The sequence below is a fragment of the Penicillium robsamsonii genome (assembly GCF_028829455.1).
Source record: "Penicillium robsamsonii strain IBT 29466 chromosome Unknown utg000001l_segment0_segment0, whole genome shotgun sequence".
NCBI lineage: Eukaryota > Fungi > Ascomycota > Eurotiomycetes > Eurotiales > Aspergillaceae > Penicillium > Penicillium robsamsonii.
Window position 1 is genome coordinate 4,751,316 of NW_026643219.1, and position 17,475 is coordinate 4,768,790.

The 17,475-nt window shown below is 48.7% G+C and overlaps 5 protein-coding genes across 5 annotated transcripts; 2 read left to right on the forward strand and 3 right to left on the reverse strand.

Annotated features, from left to right (window-relative positions):
* Positions 1 to 800: 800 nt before the first annotated feature.
* N7447_001865 (uncharacterized protein) lies at positions 801 to 2,122 on the reverse strand (the record flags this gene model as incomplete). The annotated part of the gene is made up of 2 exons (XM_057226141.1): positions 801 to 1,562; positions 1,622 to 2,122. The coding sequence occupies 2 exons, from the start codon at positions 2,120 to 2,122 to the stop codon at positions 801 to 803; spliced, it is 1,263 nt and encodes a 420-aa protein (XP_057090157.1).
* Positions 2,123 to 2,599: 477 nt separating this feature from the next.
* faeB-2 (putative feruloyl esterase) lies at positions 2,600 to 4,231 on the reverse strand (the record flags this gene model as incomplete). Its single annotated transcript, XM_057226142.1, has 2 exons — positions 2,600 to 3,843; positions 3,892 to 4,231. 2 exons carry the CDS (start codon positions 4,229 to 4,231, stop codon positions 2,600 to 2,602), a joined length of 1,584 nt encoding a protein of 527 aa, XP_057090158.1.
* A 2,328-nt stretch (positions 4,232 to 6,559) lies between these two features.
* N7447_001867 (uncharacterized protein) lies at positions 6,560 to 9,542 on the reverse strand (the record flags this gene model as incomplete). The annotated part of the gene is made up of 15 exons (XM_057226143.1): positions 6,560 to 6,904; positions 6,959 to 7,122; positions 7,174 to 7,375; positions 7,438 to 7,492; positions 7,562 to 7,826; positions 7,882 to 7,999; positions 8,060 to 8,177; positions 8,242 to 8,369; positions 8,432 to 8,505; positions 8,574 to 8,713; positions 8,758 to 8,855; positions 8,925 to 9,050; positions 9,127 to 9,244; positions 9,299 to 9,452; positions 9,524 to 9,542. 15 exons carry the CDS (start codon positions 9,540 to 9,542, stop codon positions 6,560 to 6,562), a joined length of 2,124 nt encoding a protein of 707 aa, XP_057090159.1.
* Positions 9,543 to 11,329: 1,787 nt separating this feature from the next.
* N7447_001868 (Major facilitator superfamily domain general substrate transporter) lies at positions 11,330 to 12,986 on the forward strand (the record flags this gene model as incomplete). The annotated part of the gene is made up of 2 exons (XM_057226144.1): positions 11,330 to 11,495; positions 11,548 to 12,986. The coding sequence occupies 2 exons, from the start codon at positions 11,330 to 11,332 to the stop codon at positions 12,984 to 12,986; spliced, it is 1,605 nt and encodes a 534-aa protein (XP_057090160.1).
* A 689-nt stretch (positions 12,987 to 13,675) lies between these two features.
* Positions 13,676 to 17,475, forward strand: N7447_001869 (uncharacterized protein; the record flags this gene model as incomplete). The annotated part of the gene is given in 3 exon segments (XM_057226145.1): positions 13,676 to 15,590; positions 16,007 to 16,180; positions 16,197 to 17,475. The coding sequence occupies 3 exon segments, from the start codon at positions 13,738 to 13,740 to the stop codon at positions 17,473 to 17,475; spliced, it is 3,306 nt and encodes a 1,101-aa protein (XP_057090161.1). The 5' UTR covers positions 13,676 to 13,737.

The following is a 17,475-nucleotide window of genomic DNA, read 5'->3' on the forward strand; positions in this document are numbered from 1 at the left end:
ATCCAAATCCCGACACTGCTCAGGGTGGGTTTCTTTCATTCGATTTTATATGCAACAGGTTTCAATGGCTTGCACTTTCATTCCCTCCTGTTCCCTCTTGAAAAAAAGAAGGGCCGTAGAGGAAGGTACAATTTACATGGTCCGTGAGCACTGATAGAATAAACCATTAAGTTCCACGTAGTTCTAACTTCAATGTGGTATAATGTTCACAATTTTAGATGGTTGAGCCAGTCGCTATCTTCAGCGAGAAAAACAATATACATCATACCCCGAAGAGTGATAGTTGATGAAGCTGGTTCCATAAGTTGCCCTAGAGATTCTTGACGATCTCCTTGTTTCTCTCTAGAATTGTCCATGTCAAGAACGAATGGCAGGGAATGCCACAGTAACCCTCAGGCAGTCCAGACATCTAGTTCCAGACCTTTGTACCTTTCATACTGGCATTCTAAGTTTCTGGTATTTATTACCCAAAACGAATTATTTACGCGCTATTCATATCTGGATGTGTCAAGTGTTTAGGGTTTGGAAGAGGATCTCTCGATTTCTGAGATGGAAGGCGAAAGCGAAAGTCACAATTCAAGAAAGCAGTGTATGCTATGAATGGCAATATACGTATATGTAATGTTGGAGAACGTGCATCTGTGCCATCTCAGCCACCAATGAAGGCTTTAGGACAAGCAGGATATCAAATTGCAAGAGAGGGAAACAGGAATCTTTTCATGTCGTGAATGTAGAAAGAAAATCGTGGAAACCAATGAGAACCAAAACAATCAAAATTTATATTCCAATGAGACATTTCGTCACTCATCCTCAAACTGGTCTGCCCAAGTTCCAGTGATGGGTGAGAACGTAGAATCCAATTTATCCATTGCTGTTTGCGACTTGGATACCGCAGGAGCGGTTTCAGGCTCGATTTTAGTCTCAGCCTTAGTCTTCGTCTCTCGCTTAGGGACCGGTTTAGTGTCAGTTTTAACCTTGGTCTCCGGCGTAGACACAGGTTTAGTCTCAGTCTTCTTAGGTCTCTCGGGCAGAGCCGGGAATGCACTCTTATCATCCAGCCCCGGCGCAGGAGGACTCGGTGTTGCATATATACTGTCAGATAGGCCCTTGCGTGACCGATCTCCCTGTGGAGCACGCGGAGATCCACGGTCACGACCACCTCGACCACCACGTCCACGACCACGGTTGCCACCAGCATGATCTGCGACATCTTCTGGCCGGGCTTCTTCAAAGTCTCGTCGCACGGCACCAGACACGCCACCATGCATACCGCGTCGGAATTGGCTGCCTCCACCACGGGGGTCATAATCTTCCTCACGTTTCTGCGAGTCCCACTCACGCCCCGTCTGGGCTTTCAGCTTGCGCTGTCTGTTCTTCTCGCGTTCGGTGTCCATCACACGACGGTGCGCGAGTTCTTCGCGACGTTTCTTCGCCGCCTCCTGCTCGCGCTCCATGAATGATGCCTGGTCAGCTTCGGCGCGAGCATGCGCCGCAGCTTTCTTTACGGCATTCTCCTTGGCTGCGGCAATGCGTTTTGATAGTTCCTCTTCCGTGAGTTTAGGCTGAAAGTAAACAGTCAGCTTGGTACTCTCGTTGTCTTCATAAGAGAAGCACTACACACCTTTCTAAGACCACCAGTGGCACTCCGATCACCCCGGACAGCTGGCACACGCTGGGCCTCGGCGCCATTCGCAGCCGGATCTTCACCATTACCCTCTTCGACCACGCCGGTCTGTTCTTTACGCTCAGCTGGCTTCTCCGGCTTCGAAGCACCAGCCTCGCGCGCATCGACAGCAGGTGCATTGACGGGAGACTTTTTGCGCGGAGAGCTTTCTGACCGTTTTTGCTCTGAGTCCCGTCCACCGCGTCCTCCTTTGCCCCGGCCCCGTCGTCCCCGGCCTCGTTCTCCACGGCCCCGCTGCGGAGTTTCCCCACGTGGAGTTGGCTGCTCAGAAACTGGCTTCTCAGGTGCATGTATCTCCTGTGACTCTGGCTCTGGCGCGGGGGTGGCGACCTCTGTTTGCGCATGTTGCTGTTCCGTGGAGATCGGGATAATTTCATCGTCAAATAGGTCGTCAGCGCCGCGGGTCTGTGCGAATTCATCCATCTCTGGGTCTGCCATTACGATTGGGGATGGATAAGTGTACTGATAGGTCAGACAGGTCACGGGTAGGCTGTGAACTCGAGACACGAGGGTGCGCGGGATTATCGCCGCTATATACGCGATCCGAGGGGTAGCTTCGATGGGGGGTGTCGAATGGTCCGTGCACGGAGAGTGGAGGATGTAATGTACTGTCGTCTTTCAAATTTTGTAATGATTCATGCAAAAGAGATATATAAGGAAGAAATACTTCGCGGGAAATAGAGTGGTCACGCAGCTCAACTGATCTGCAATCCAGCCGGGGCAGTCTGCTAGGCGGTCTGCCATTGCTGCGGAGCGCCTTGTTTTGCCGATCAATTCCGTCTGATTTCTGCCGATATGACGTCTTTTCAAGGTTGTTTACATCTCTATGGCTGAATTCAATTCATCAAATCTGGCAATCGTTCAATAAATTTACAGACAACTTGAAGAATTCCTTTATACAAGTGGCAAGTAGCCCTAAACGCACTGCCAAGAATTCTCATCGGTGTATTTCCCAGGCCCCTTGAACACATTGCGTCGAGGCCAGCGGCAGTGCTTGCGCTTGTACTCGACCTTAGAGCCAGGACCACTAGAGAACTTAGCACCACGAACGGTCTCCGGTGCCTTGCCTTCCTCGACCCACTGAACCATGGCCATAAGCACATTGTCCTGGGGATTGGTTCCATCGTAAGTACCGATTCCCTGGCCAATGCCATAGGCACCATCCCCACCACCGCAATGGCCCATGCCGCTAATAGGGAAGAAGCGGTAGAATTCATCCAACTTGGCGGGTGGGAGTTTCATGGTGTTTGAGACGTGGGAATAGTACATTTTAGAGTCTTCGGAGCTGATCAGCTGGTCTTGGAGGCCGTGGTAGTGCAGGATTTTGCCACCGGCCTTTTTGAATGGAGATATGTCGCCATCCCACGTTTGTATGTTGTACGGGTTCTGGGCGAGAGCGACAGCAGCATCTTTCACTGTAAAGTTGGCCCCGCTCCAGGACGGATTGTTGTAGACGACGTAACGGTACCAGTCTTCGCTGTATGGGAATGGTTTGCCATTGTACATGATAGGTGCGGCCAGAATTTCGGAGCCAGGCTGCATGCGGGGGTATAGCAGGGTGCCATTAATTCCATACAGTGGCGATAACACTTGCTGGGCGGTGTTGACTTGGGCGCTGGTAAGACAGCTTGTTTTGTTTGAGGCAGTTGGGTCACAGGTCAATGTTTCCAAGACGGGGCGGCAGAGGTCGGGATTCTCGATGATTCCATCTTTGGCGCCGTCAATCGTATCACATTGGCGGATGATCTCTTCATGAACGATCTTCCATTCAGATGTGGACAGGAATGTATCGGAAGTTGGGGAGCCAGTGATGCGATAGAAACTACCGCTCCATGAAAACAAGTTAATCAGATTGATAGCAGGGGCACCAGCAACCACCCCGTCAAAGTCATTAGGATATTTTTGAACCGACTTCCAACCTTGACGGCCACCGGTCGAACATCCAAGGTAGTAGCTCTTGTTGAAGCCCTCTTCGTAGAATTGCTTGGTGAGCTCCTTGCCTATTACAACTCCCGTATGAACAGAGCGGTATGCATAGTCTTTGATTACTTCAGGGCGGCGGTAGAAAGGCTCTCCTGAGGTACCATTATGTCCGTTGTTGGCACCAACGGTAGCAAACCCTAGTTGTGCAGTATATGCAAGATCATAGTATTGGATACCTGAGTTAAGATTAGACTCGAGATGCTAGTTCTAGGAATGACACTTACACCCCGAGATGCCGCCATTTCCGGTGCTCAAGAAACGGCCCTTATATTCACGAGGGAACCAAGCCTCTAGTGTGATCTCGCTGTTGTTCGAGGTGGCGACGGCCATGGCGACTCGGCAAAGGTCTACCGAGACCTCCTGGTTTGAGCTACCGCAACTAGGCGGGTTGTCCGCCAAGGACAAGTTGGTGCCTCCCTGCACAAACTCGGCAAAGTTGACTTTGACACTGGGAATATTGATTTCATCACCAAACTTGAGACATTTAAATTCGAAGGCATCTTGGCTGGCCAGGGCAAGTGATCCTAAGGCTGCCAACAAAGGCAATCTATGAAGGCGAGTCATATCGGAGACCGTCGAGAATATCAAATTAACTACTATATAGATTCGTGAACGATGAGATACCAGCCCCCTTTAATAGTTGATTATTTGGCCCGAGGTATATTTCCTGCTCTCGAGCCTGTGTCAGTCATGTATCATTATAGACCGTGAAACGGCAGATCGATTTGCCGTCGAGTGACAAAAAACCTTGAATGTCCGAAGTTTGGCCGGATAGCAGTGGGGGTCGAATATAAGGAGAGCGAATGAGCGATGCCATGATGCGGAGAAGATTACAAAGGAGACTGGCTAAAGGGAAAATCAGTAGGGTAATGATGAGGAAAAGTCGAAACGCGCGGAATTCCCATTTCCTCGAGTCAGAGGGAAATCCGGGGATCTCCACAAATGTGGAGAACACACTTGTCCCACTTTATGGCTGTTGGAGTCGGCATTTCGCATTACTTGTTGAATATGTACCTGGGTATTAATTCAACGCAATGTAATACTGGATACTGACACTGGAGTGGTTCGCATCTTGCCGTGCTCTTTCCTCTCTTATTATCCACCCCTCTCATACTAACCTGTTTCAAGCTTAATTATTCACAATCTACGAATACTTCAAGAGAACGTATTAGGAGGGCTTTGTTGGAAGGAAGTCCTTCTATAAGGATGCTCATGAGGGTATTCCATTGACGTGAAATATCACCGAAAACCACAAATGACAGGCTAATCTTCTCCTGGATTGGCATGGTTCCACATCTCCGACACGGGGCCACTCGATGTGCGACCAGAAAGGAAAAGCTTCAGTTCTTGGCCCCAATGTCGCACCTCAAGTTGCATGGCAGCAGCAGTGCAATCCTCGGCGGGCCATTTCTCCACTGTACGGCCCCGAGACCAACAAATATACTTTAATTGCAGGCCCAATATTGTATCGGCGCCAAGCAGAACAAAAGAACCGCGCAATAGGTTATATTAGCTCTGAGACCCGGCATGCCGTCGGGCCCCCGAATAGCAGGCTGTGGATCTACGATCGTCACCTCCAGCGTTTCAAGTCGTGCGCTACTTTATGCAGTTGGTTCGTTTTATACTAGTGCCAATATAATATTGCGCTGATCTCGTTCAGTGGTCTCAGTTGGGTTGTCATAGACCTGAACATGTTTGAAATTGAATCTGATTATCTGAGATGTTAGTGATATGGAGCTTTATCCAGAGAGCTTCACATTCTCTGTTGCGGCCCGTTTTGGTGCTCGCCGACTGCGAAAGTTGTCACTCGGCGCAGATGATTAGATCGCCTGCGTAGCCCTTTTCGTGGACTAGATACCGTACGGGATATTCGTGGGATGTGAGTACTATCATGACTCTGATCTTGCCAAAGATGCGCAGTACTAACATAGATGGACTTTTAGGTCGAATTAATGGCCCCAGCAAGCACCGAGCAACCCTCTCACCAGAAAAAGTCGCTGTATTCTCGAAGCTCCTCTACTTCTTCCAGATTTTCTACTTACTCGGTCCCCCAAGTGTAAAGCTAGCACTGCTTTTTCTGTACCGGCGCATTTTCGAGCATTCGAGCATTAGGTCAGCGGATAGCTTTTCCAATCCCCATTGTACAAACAAGGTTTCGGGATTGTATGACGGAGACTGGGACACGAGCTCACAGCGAAGCCTAGTGACCGAGGAGGTAAACATTGAACTTCAGCCAGTCAAACCAAGGGCATCTGAAAAGGTACCATGATCCATTCACTTGACTAGAATGTTTACTTGTTCGAAGGATACCATTTCTGTCGAGAAATCTGTTCAACTACAATATCTAATCTTGCTAGTGTTGTAGATCTGCTTGGCAATATCAGGCATAAGTTCATGACTATGATGGTGGAAGTGGACAAAATCTGCCATTTTAACGATCAATAATTTCATTCTTCCTATTTCCGTTCTAGTGCTTACCTCTTGCCGCTTTTTGATCACTGAGTAAAACTAAGCATACCGTGCGTGGTTGTTTATACTCGTGGACAAATGGCACTTCGCCATGGTGGAACATTCCGTAATCCGATTAGCAAATCACCCATAAAACGGAGGTACTGGCTCTCATTAGCTATATAAAAAATTTCGCGCTCGGCAAAGCCTTTCCTTATTAAGCTGGTGTAGCCTGTTTCATATCCTGCATAGATGTAGGACTGTAGTGAAGGTATTGCAGCAAAGTTCGAACACAATATATTTAGGGCCCACTACCAGCCATGTATAAATAGGTTATGGAAAATTTGCAAACCTCAAAGCCCGAAATTTCTTTCATAATCTAACTAAAACTCCCTAAAATCCCACTTTTCCTATGAGCAAGTACCAAAGTAAGATCTGTGGACCCTAAGGCCCATACTCCACCTGGGTGTAAACAATCCAGTTATACAGGGCATCAGAGTAGGGAAGGATACCAATATACCCTACCCACTTTCGGGGGTCCAACAAAATAGCCATACCCTGCTCCACTTTGTTCTCGTTTAACATACATAACTCGACGCATTCATTGTCCTGGATCGCCCCTGTTAATTTACCTTTACCAGGCGTGCAAAGGTAAAATAGACCTGCGTCTGCGATATCGCCGCCATAGAGAAATCGTTCCCATGTATGAGGTTTGAGCTCGTCTGTGACTGCAAGCCAGCATTTGAAATAGGGGTTGTAGAATCGATAATGCTTTCCATACACGAGGTGCTATAAAGCTTATTGTTAGTATTCATTCCTTAAATGCCTCTCGGGCAGACATACCGACTCCTCAATCTCCCCAAAGTCCGCATCACGAACTTCGAAGTAGGAACCCTCTTCCGACGCTGACTGCATACGACAAAGAGGATTGGACTCTAAAATATGATTTATCGTACGCCCTTTCTGCCGCTGTGCGGGGGTGGATTTGGAATATGCCACCTCGATAGCTGATATGTCGTTAGTCCTGAGGAAGACAGATAAGCGGTAAGGGAACTCACCGTCTCGAGGGCCTACCATCGAAAGACCGAAACAACCGTGAACCTTGGATTCGGTTGTTTTCTCGGGATTGTCTGGTGCCTTGGCGTTCATTCTGAATTGAAGACGCTTCTGATGCCTGGAAGCCTCTGCAAATTTTCGGGGTACCCAACTATAGCCCTTAATCATCCCTATAACGTCGACAATAGAACAAATGTCATCTTGCTATATAGATAGTTAATCATGGTATACATAAGCTAATTGGGGGTAAGAGAATGGAGGCGCACCTTCATAACTCGCCAGTTATAGAACGAGGCAACAGTGGGACACCAAGCAGCTGGGCTGAAACACAGGGAAGATTAGTTCGGCCCAGACACGAAGACATAAAGATCTCAGTAAGAGTCCACATACTTATTGCAAAGTAGAGTGTCGCCTCCTTGGGCTTCCCAGGTGATTGAACTTTGTAGGCTGCTCTTCTCATTGCTGTCTTTCGAATTGGACTGATTCTCATGGCTCGCACTGGCTGATGCCTGAGCAAATGAGGACGAGATAGACACACTTGCGGCAACTTTCATTGAGTGGGATCTTTGTGATACAGTAGATTCACCGAACTCGGAGCTCTCTTGCTCTGAATGAAGGCGTCCTCCCAGCTCAACTCTCCGGGCGAAGAAAGTGCCTAGTAATTTAGTTAGTATACGTCGATCTAACTTCAGAGAAAGCCTCCTACTCACCGAACTGTTGATAGAAATTAAGAACATCATCCTGAGTCTTCACCTTCTGCAGAGCTTCGTTGCACTCATCTGATAACTCTAGATTTTCACTTTCCAGGTGAAGCACAATCCGAGGAAACTAAAAGTTTTGTTTGTTTATTAGCGTCGCATGTGGTGGGCCAGATGGATCAAGATATACATTATAGGATATATGCATGGCTTCCTTGGCAGCACTTGACTTGCCGGTCTCTGAATTTTCTTCAGTGTTAGAAGCTCCAACTTTGGCAGCAACAGATACCCCACAGAATCCCCCTCCACTGGATATAGAAGTCATCAGTAAATCAAAGTGTGAATAAAAGTAGTTCCTAGAAGTCAACTTACGCAGAGGCCTCTACCACAGTTTCTGAGAATGAACTTTTTGCGAGTGCAGAGGCAAGTGACGTCTTGGTTTCATAGACGCTTACCGACGAACCATCAACGACCCGAAAGCGTGGGATCTTAAGGGATTGCTGTAAGAGTATCAGAATGCTGTTACTAGCCTCGTCATAAGATCCTAAGAAGCTTAACCAACCTTATCGCCGATCTTTTCAGGGGTAGTAGAGGAGATTTGGTACGGTTCAAACTCACGCGATTTGAGTTGAAATGCTAATAACTTCATTAGTAAAATTTGCTCGTAGCCCTAAGCTCTAGGTGATTTGAGTTATTATACTAACCAGTATACACTCCTCTCTCAACGCTGGTAATCTCCGGGGCTTTCGAGCTAAACTTATTAACGGTGATTGATTGGCCACTGAGTACGTTGTTGGTGCGCATGACAACATTCCAATTTTGTTCTGTCATATCTGCAGGGTGGCTAGAGGGGTTTAGCATAATCCACTATAAAGGTAGCAAACTTACACCGTCGTCGCTTTACTAACTGCTGCAGCATAGTTCTTGTGATCATATGATGACTTAAGCTTTGTTAAAGGGTCATCGAGTAGGGCAGCTCTGTTCTCCTGTACCTTGTCAGTGGGGAACAGTTTCCTTCAAATAATTACCACGGGTTCAGAGTAAATAAGACATACTCTGTAATCTAAATTCGACTTGTCTCCGAGAAACTGCTGAGTCCTTTCATCTAGGTCGGTCCAGATTGTCTCCTTCTTAAGAATGACCTTGGGATTTTCAACAGTTTTCCCCGAGTCCTTTTCCTCCTATATAGAAAGTTCGGCTGTTAGTACTATCTTTGAATAATATATGGAATAAGCATTCAAAAACTATTCAACTGACCTTCTCTCCGGACTTTTTGCGAATCTCTCCGGATTCTGCGAGCATACTGGAGTAGACTGAAAATTTCATGCTTTCAGGCACAGAGCCTCCATCCTTGCTACAGAACGGATATCTAGCCCTATAATCGATGTCAGGAAGTAATAGGGATTATACGGTGAGGTTTAAAACATACTGCTCGGCTGTTAACTGACCACCTTTACAGAGGAGCGACCGGATATCGGCCAGGGCCTTGTCGTCCAAAGCCTCGTGGAGAGTGACATGCCTCAAAGCCTTTTCTGTTTCCAAGCCAGAGTTAAGAAAAACGCCCAGGACCAGGGCTGGTGTCGCTAAAGGGACACGATTTTTGTTTTAGCATTACACTGTGTTTATTAAGTCCCACGGAGGGGCTGTTTCTTACCTTCAGCTTGTTTAGCCATATTTCTGGTAAGAAAGGTAGTAAGAATGAATCTTAGCTAGCGGTGGAATAGATATGATGAGATTAGAACACTCATATGGAATTGTAGATTACATGAAGGAGGGAGAATAGTCGCCCTTTTAACTCTGTGAATCATTTTTGGTGGACCGGACCCCAGCTGAAGAGCTAATGTACTATAACGTAACAAAAAGATTCATACTCCATTAACTTGCAGGAAACCATTGCAGCAGACTTTCTATTCACGTCTGAACCCACCAAATGGAATTTTGTACGGCATGTTTTGGCTGATCTCTGCGCAGATGCAGGACATATAAAAAGCACTGTATATTGGCTATTGGCTGATAGAGCATGCCCCAAGGTACAGATAAGTAAGGATATCAATACGATCAGTCTCAAAGCTTTCTGTAAGAAAGCGGCCACAGTGTAACTGAAGATATAGTCCACAGCCAATTGCTATTTCCGGTCACATAACGGAGAAAATAAAAAGCACCGCCGAGACTACATACTGCGCGTGTTGAGCTTAGGAATGCCCGCATAGAATGATGTTCAAGTGATAAATCATTATGTATATGACAAGTTGTGGTAGCCGAAGTGGGGACATTCCACACCGCTATCGTTGAGATTATATTTCGCAAGATCATCATAGCTAATCGATCACGAAGTACTCCTTACACCCTCGAGAAATGTTCGAATGCTATCTTTATTGCTATTTGAATATAGATACATATATTCCTATGCGTGGCGACGATGAATCACATTAGCATGTCTTCGACTATGCATCTCATGCAATTGATGAACTCCACACACAGTATTTTAAATGTTTTAGATGCTTCTATCGGTAATGGCTCAATGTTACTAACGTATGTGAAGGAATAAGAACAATGGGGAAAGATGGCCGTTTTTTCTTCAGTGTTGTGCTCCAGTAATATAATCGAAATACTTGAAATCACTGGGGATTCCTGCATTATTTATGCAGTCACGAGAAATTGGCATATTTACACTGTTTAGTCGTAGGGGGGGGGGGGGGGGGGGCGACGAGCCCCCCCTTCGAGCTATGGGCCTAAACCAAAAGCCCGAAGCCCGTTGCGAGCTTTGGGAATAGGCCCGAAACCTGACCCTTTTGAGGGTCGGGTCGGGACGGGTTTCGGGCTTTTCGAGCTTTGCGGAAGTCTACAGTCTTGATTCAAACTAACTAAGCCGTTTCGCAGTTATCTAAAAGCTTAAGAAGAGAAGTAGGAGCTGACGGGGTCGAACGTAAATAAAGGGGATGGGCGGAAGGTCACGTGCGCGCGTGATATCAACCGGGCACTGGCTGCTATGAACGAACTAACTATCACAGTATAAACGACCCTGTGGGGGGCTAATCCCTTCTGGCTAAGGTCTGAGGTGGGCTGAGTGCATCAGTGTTACTCACTGTTGGACACTGAGTAACACTGAGTAATCAAAGAGCATCCAATGAGCACTCACCGAGCACTCACTGAGCATCAGTCATCCTACACGTGACTGATCTGAGCATGATCACTGATGTGAACCCGTGCCGACATCTACTCAGTGAGCCTGAGCCTGAGCAGCCTCATAAGAGCAGCGGCAGCTCAAATGGGAAAGCCCCACTCGCCAGGGAATATCCGGTACGTATAGGTACATACGTATCAACCAATCAGACACTCGCCACAGCCGCTATATCAGACCCCATAATCTCCGCAGTCTCGTCGGAGATTCCTCCGAATCCCCGAGCACGTCAATTGGCAACACTGAAAAAAATTGCAGTTCATTTTTGGACATTACACCATGTCTGCAGAGACTGCCAGAGAGCCTGCATCTGAGCAGACGCCACTCCTTCGGGATGCATCCGACGATGCCAGTGGGAATACCCCACTACCCCAGGAACACAGTACCAAGGAGCTGATTTGGATCCTCGGAAGCATCTGGCTCGGTGTCTTCCTGGCTGCTCTCGGTATGGACTCCGCTGACTCTTCGCGAAAACAAAATTAACTTTAGCTTTATAGACACAACAATTGTCGCGACGCTCTCTGCGCCCATCTCTTCGTCTTTCAACTCGTTCTCCCTGCTCTCATGGCTAGCCACTTCTTATCTGATCTCCAATGCCGCCTGTCAGCCTCTCAGTGGCCGATTGACTGATATTTACTCTCGTCGCTGGGGGCTTGTGTTCTCTAACATTGTATTTGCCCTTGGCAACTTGATCTGCGGCCTGGCAAGCGCGCAATGGGTTATCATCCTTGGTCGTGTCGTGGCAGGTGTCGGGGGAGGCGGTCTTACTGCGATCTCCACTTTTGTCACTTCGGACCTGATCCCTCTCCGCAAGCGAGGCATCTGGCAGGGCATCGGAAACATCTGCTACGGTGCTGGCATGGGACTTGGAGGTGTGTTTGGCGGGTGGATCAACGACACTCTGGGATGGAGATGGGCATTTTTGCTCCAGGTTCCCTTCCTGCTCATTTCGTGCATTCTAGTCGCAACTAAAGTCAATATTCCCGTGAAAGAGTCGGATGCCGCACGTATCAAGCGCGTTGACTTCCTCGGGGCTATCACTCTGGTTCTGACACTGGTCACATTATTGCTTGGCCTCAACACCGGCGGAAACCAGTTGCCCTGGAACCACCTGCTGGTGGTGACATCGCTGGTGGCCTCTGTTGTCTCCTTAGGTCTGTTCATCTATGTGGAAGCCGAGGTTGCTTCCGAGCCTGTCATTCCCGTGCGCCTTCTGCTGGACCGCACCGTGGCAGCTGCTTGTCTGACCAATTGGTTCGCTACCATGGCCGTGTTTGGGCTCCTATTTTACCTACCGGTGTACTTCCAGGTACAGGGACTTTCCGCGACTGCTGCTGGTGCGCGAATAATCCCGCAGGCGATCGGCACCTCGATTGGCTCTTTGGGGTCGGGTTTCATCATGCGTGCCAGCGGTCGCTATGCACCTCTAAACTATGTTGCCATGGCTATTCAGGTTCTCTCCGCTGGGCTCATCTGCACCTTGAATCTCTCTACGCCCGTGGAACTGCCGTTCTTCTATTTCTTCCTCGGCGGTGCATCCTATGGTAGCATGCTAACCATCACCCTGGTGGCGCTCATTTCTTCTGTGGACCACCAGCACCATGCGGTTGTGACATCTGCTTCGTATGCCTTCCGCAGCACCGGAAGCACACTTGGTATCACAGTCGCTTCGACTGTCTTCCAGAACACCCTAAAGCTTGGGCTTTGGTCTCGATTGGGTGAGCGCGATGACGCCAAGGAACTGATTGGACGGCTTCGCGATAGCTTGGATGAGATTTGGAAGATGCCCGCGGACTTGACACCCGGTGTGCTTGATGCATACATGGACTCCCTGCGGGCGGTATTTGTGACATTGTTGGGCCTGGCTGTTCTGGGTGCATTTGCTAGTCTCGCCATGAGAGAGCACAAACTGCACAACAACCTGGCCCGACGATAGAGTGAGCATTCATTAGGGCATTGATAGAAATGTTCGAGTATTATTTGTATAGATCAGCATATATACAGTACAGTGCACGGGGACTTGACCTGGTTCAACTCCCTTTGTACCGCGTTGTTGGGTTCATAATTCAGCATTGAACATGAATTGAGCGGCCCAGAAGTTGTACAGGGACCAATATAAAACAAAGGATTTGTGGAAGTTGATCTAAAAGAGTACGCATGTTGCATGACATTAGGCCTTGACCGCTTCCCGCTAGAGCGGAAGTGCCCAAACACTCGCCAATCAATCCGAGCCCTTCCTGTACGGGCCCGTCTTTAACCGCCATAGACCCTGGAACCAGCATTTGCCTCTTTGTCATTGGTGAACCTCCCCTTCGAGAGGATCCCGGAGGGAGCTCGGCATTTTTTCGCTGGTTGAGCAACTCTGTTCATTTGGCAGCTCATCAAGTCAAGTGTGGCAAAGACGTGGCGACGATCCAGACAACGCAACGATCTCACCGCTCGAACTCCGTTGATTGTTGCAGAAAACAAAGCAACAGCCTCGATTTCAATCCCGGGTCGCATGATTGGACTCTGATCAGACCACAGTCCGATAACTTATCTCTGCAGTTAGGAGTACGAGTGTCCTTAATTGATATTGTTCTGTCGCCTTTCGACCTCGATTCTTTTCCATACCTTCTCTACCAGACTTCTTCCGTGCGACCGACTTATCCTCATACAGCTCAGCCTGTCTTATTGGTCGCATTGGCATGGCAGTTGGATTTCGATCTAATATCTCACCAATTATACAAGGCAATAGCATTACAAAAGAGACGTGGTCAAGGGAGATGGAGGTGGACGGAGACCGTGATGAGACGGTGATTGGAAACAAAGCGGTGCAAAATACGACAGCATCGCGTCCTCGCCGCCGCCGTTTGCTTTTGTCGACAGATAGTGCTTTCGCCAGCACCGTCCTCCCGTCCCTCGTCCAGAACCCATATATCGAGCTGCGACTGATCACAGACGAACCCTCTGCGTTGCTCACGGGCACCAACAAGATCCCGCACTATATGGATACGGTCGACAGCCAAACGTTCGATAAGAAAACCTCCGCGCGGAAATGGCTGAAGGCGAAGACGGCGGAGCTATGCGAATGGGCGGACATGCTCTTGGTTGCGCCCATCGATGCCGGAACGTTGGGGGCCATGTTGGCCGGTTTGACGAATACCTTGACGCTGGCGCTTCTTCGTGGCTGGGTCTCGAAGAAACCGGTGATCCTCATTCCAGGAATGACGGTGTCAGAATGGGATCACCCGCTCAGCACTCGACAACTCGATGAAATCAGTCGCTTTTGGCCTTGGATTTGCACTGTCAAGCCTGTGCTCTGGAAGTCGAACGGACCCGAAGACCTGACAATACTGCCATGGGACGGCCTGAAGGAGTTACATCAGACACTGGAGACAAGTTTAAAACTTCCGCCATGGGAAGCTACTCTGTCGACCAGAGCAATCCCCCATGGTGCTGCGGTCCCGCCTAAGACTGCGTCGACATCTACATCTGGAAGTGCCAGCGGCTCCACGCCACAAACGAAACATACAGGCAATGCCGATTTTTTACCACTGGAAATCTGGCTTAATGTCTTTGAGGATCAACTCCGCGACTGGGAAACAGCCAAAGCCGTGGGCATTCCAACTCATCTCCCTGTTCCCCAAGAATGGCAGAGCCATCTACCCAAAATGTCCACCACGGCCACACTCGAATATACTATCTTGCGAGGATCCTTTGCGGCAATTAAAAACCGCATTGATGCGCTGCCTCGCTGGAAACCGCTCTCCGACCTTGCCTGCCACCTCATCGTCAAATTCTCCCGCACCGACATCCTTTCCTACCTCACCGAACAACACCTGGACCTCCTCTGGACAACATCTCGACTCACAAATATTCCATATCGAGCATCCGCGATTTATGGCAACCCGAACGTACTGACATGGTGGCGAGATGCGCCCGCCCTCCCAAACAAAGAGTACATGGCCGACGCCATGGACGGCGCCTCCCGAGCTGGTTTCGTCGAGGTACTAGACTGGTGGCTCCATTCCGGGCTCCCGCTACGATACAGCGAGCGTGCCCTAGAAGCTGCCAGCGCCGAAGGTCGAGTCCCCGTACTTGACTGGTGGAAAGCCGCCTCGGCCATCGCCCCAAAATCCAACCCCTTGTCTCTCAAAGTCGGCAAATCCGTGCTACTCGCCGCGCAATCGGGTCGCACTGCATCGCTTGCTTGGTGGGACGCATCAGGGATCCCTTATAGCCACGCCGAGAACGTTGCCCGCATCGCGAGCACGCATGGCCATGTCCATGTCCTCGAGTTCTGGTATAAGCTCAAGGGCCCAAAGATGATTTTCGATAACCAGGTACTGGTTGGCCCGACAAAGAATGGCCACGACCACATTTTGCAATGGTGGAAAAGCTGCGGTCTGCGGGTTGAATTCAAGACTTGCGACATTGAAGAGGCGCTTGAGGATGCTGATCCGAGCTCTGGCGCTGAGGGTCGTGTTCGACGTTGGTGGGAGCGGAATGGGCTTAATCTTGGAGTTGGTACGAGCGAGTGGATGCGATCGAAGGTTCTGTGAGATTTCATTTTGCATCATTGCATGGCTTGCGGTTTTGGTACTTTGGCGTCTTGGGAAGGGACTCATCTTTTCTTTTTTGTTGCGGTTGCGTTTTGTTCTTTTTCATATCATGACTCCAGATGACCACGAATACCCATTTGAATATTTCACAATGCTATCATTTTCATCGCCTGTTGGAGCTTCGATCTTGTTTCGGAGATGGACAGGGAATATATTTGTCGTGTGATTCAAATTGAATCGACAATTTACACATTTTTCGGTGGCGGAGTGATGAAATAAAGCTATTCTCCTATTTGACTAAATATTTTGAGAAATACACATTATTCAAGTGCGGAAAACTGCTTTATCCTGACTGTATACTCATACCCTAGAGACCTCGGGATGGCCGGGGCCTTGGAATTGCTGAGTCAAGGCCTGTCGCTTCAATACTCCACCCTGTGAATGGCAACCATCCAACAACCTCCAAACCAACCAATTACTCGCCAACCAATTCTGCTGATGCTGGGACGTTGCGGATTACGACACGCGCTGCGCGCTTCAAAGCCGAGGTTAATATCATCAACCCACACGCGACATCCCTCACCAAGTTCTTATAACAACAGCCCGTCAAATGGCATCAATGGTCTCCACAGCATCGTCAGAAAGAAACAGAACGTCGCTCAAAATGTACGATCAAAGATCCAAGCAAGGAGTATCATGACAGACGCCATTCCAAGCTTTGCTGTACCACCTCTTATGTTCATCGGGCTTCTGCTCGGCCTATGGACGTGGAAATGCTTCTGGATCATCATTATGCAAAACAAGCTCCTCTACCTATCCTGGCTACCTCCATTCACAAGATCTGATGTTATTTCAGACTATGAGGCTGAGTGCAGACCTGTGCAGTGGGAGGAGAAGCGAATTCGCAGTTTGGATGGGACTAAATTGGCTGTCTGTGAGGGTTACATTCCGGTTCCACACAAGGACGCTGAGTCTTTTTCAAAAGCCGGTGCTTTACAAAATAAAGATCATATCCCAAGACGAAAAAAGTCCGTTGTGATCTGTTACTTTCAAGGCAATGGTGGATCGACTCCTATGCGATTGCCTCTCCTCTCTCACGTCTTGCGTCCAATTACGAAAACGTCAAGATCAACTTCATCTCCTATTCCTGACTCCGAAGTCTCTCAATATACTATCGCTGCTCTCTCATACCGCGGCTACTGGACATCATCTGGCCGCGCCACACAGTCCGGTATTGAGATGGACGCCCAGGCATTCTTGAATTGGGTTTCGGAAACATATGCGTCCCCAGAAACCGATCTTGAGATTATAATCTGGGGACACAGCCTAGGTGCTGCTGTTGCGTGCTCAGCAGTATCTACATATATTTCCCACCAACATGACGGGCAAACCTCAAATACAGGCAGTAACAAACCGCTGGCACCCATTGCCGGGCTCATTTTGGAGGCGCCAACATCCAGCATTAAAGATATGCTCGTCAGCCTCTATCCTCAGAAATGGCTTCCATACAGATATCTTTGGCCATTCTCTTGGAATACCTGGGATATCAAAGCTAAGATGAGACAAATGGCTACATGGCGAGATCAACCTGGATCACAAATCGCCAACCCTGAAACTACACCATCAACGCCCCGCTCCCTTCCCCCGATCCTTCTTCTCTCTGCCGAGAAAGACGAAATGATTCCACCATACGTACCAGTCCAGTTAGAACAACACGCTAAGTCTCTCGGCTTGGAAATCGAGAGGAAAGATGTCCTCGGCGCCATGCATATAGAGGCACCACTCAAACTGGATGGCAGGAAGGCAATGACACAATTTATCCTGAACAGCACATCCACGCCCAGGACTAAATCTAATAACCCCACGATAGATACCACATAG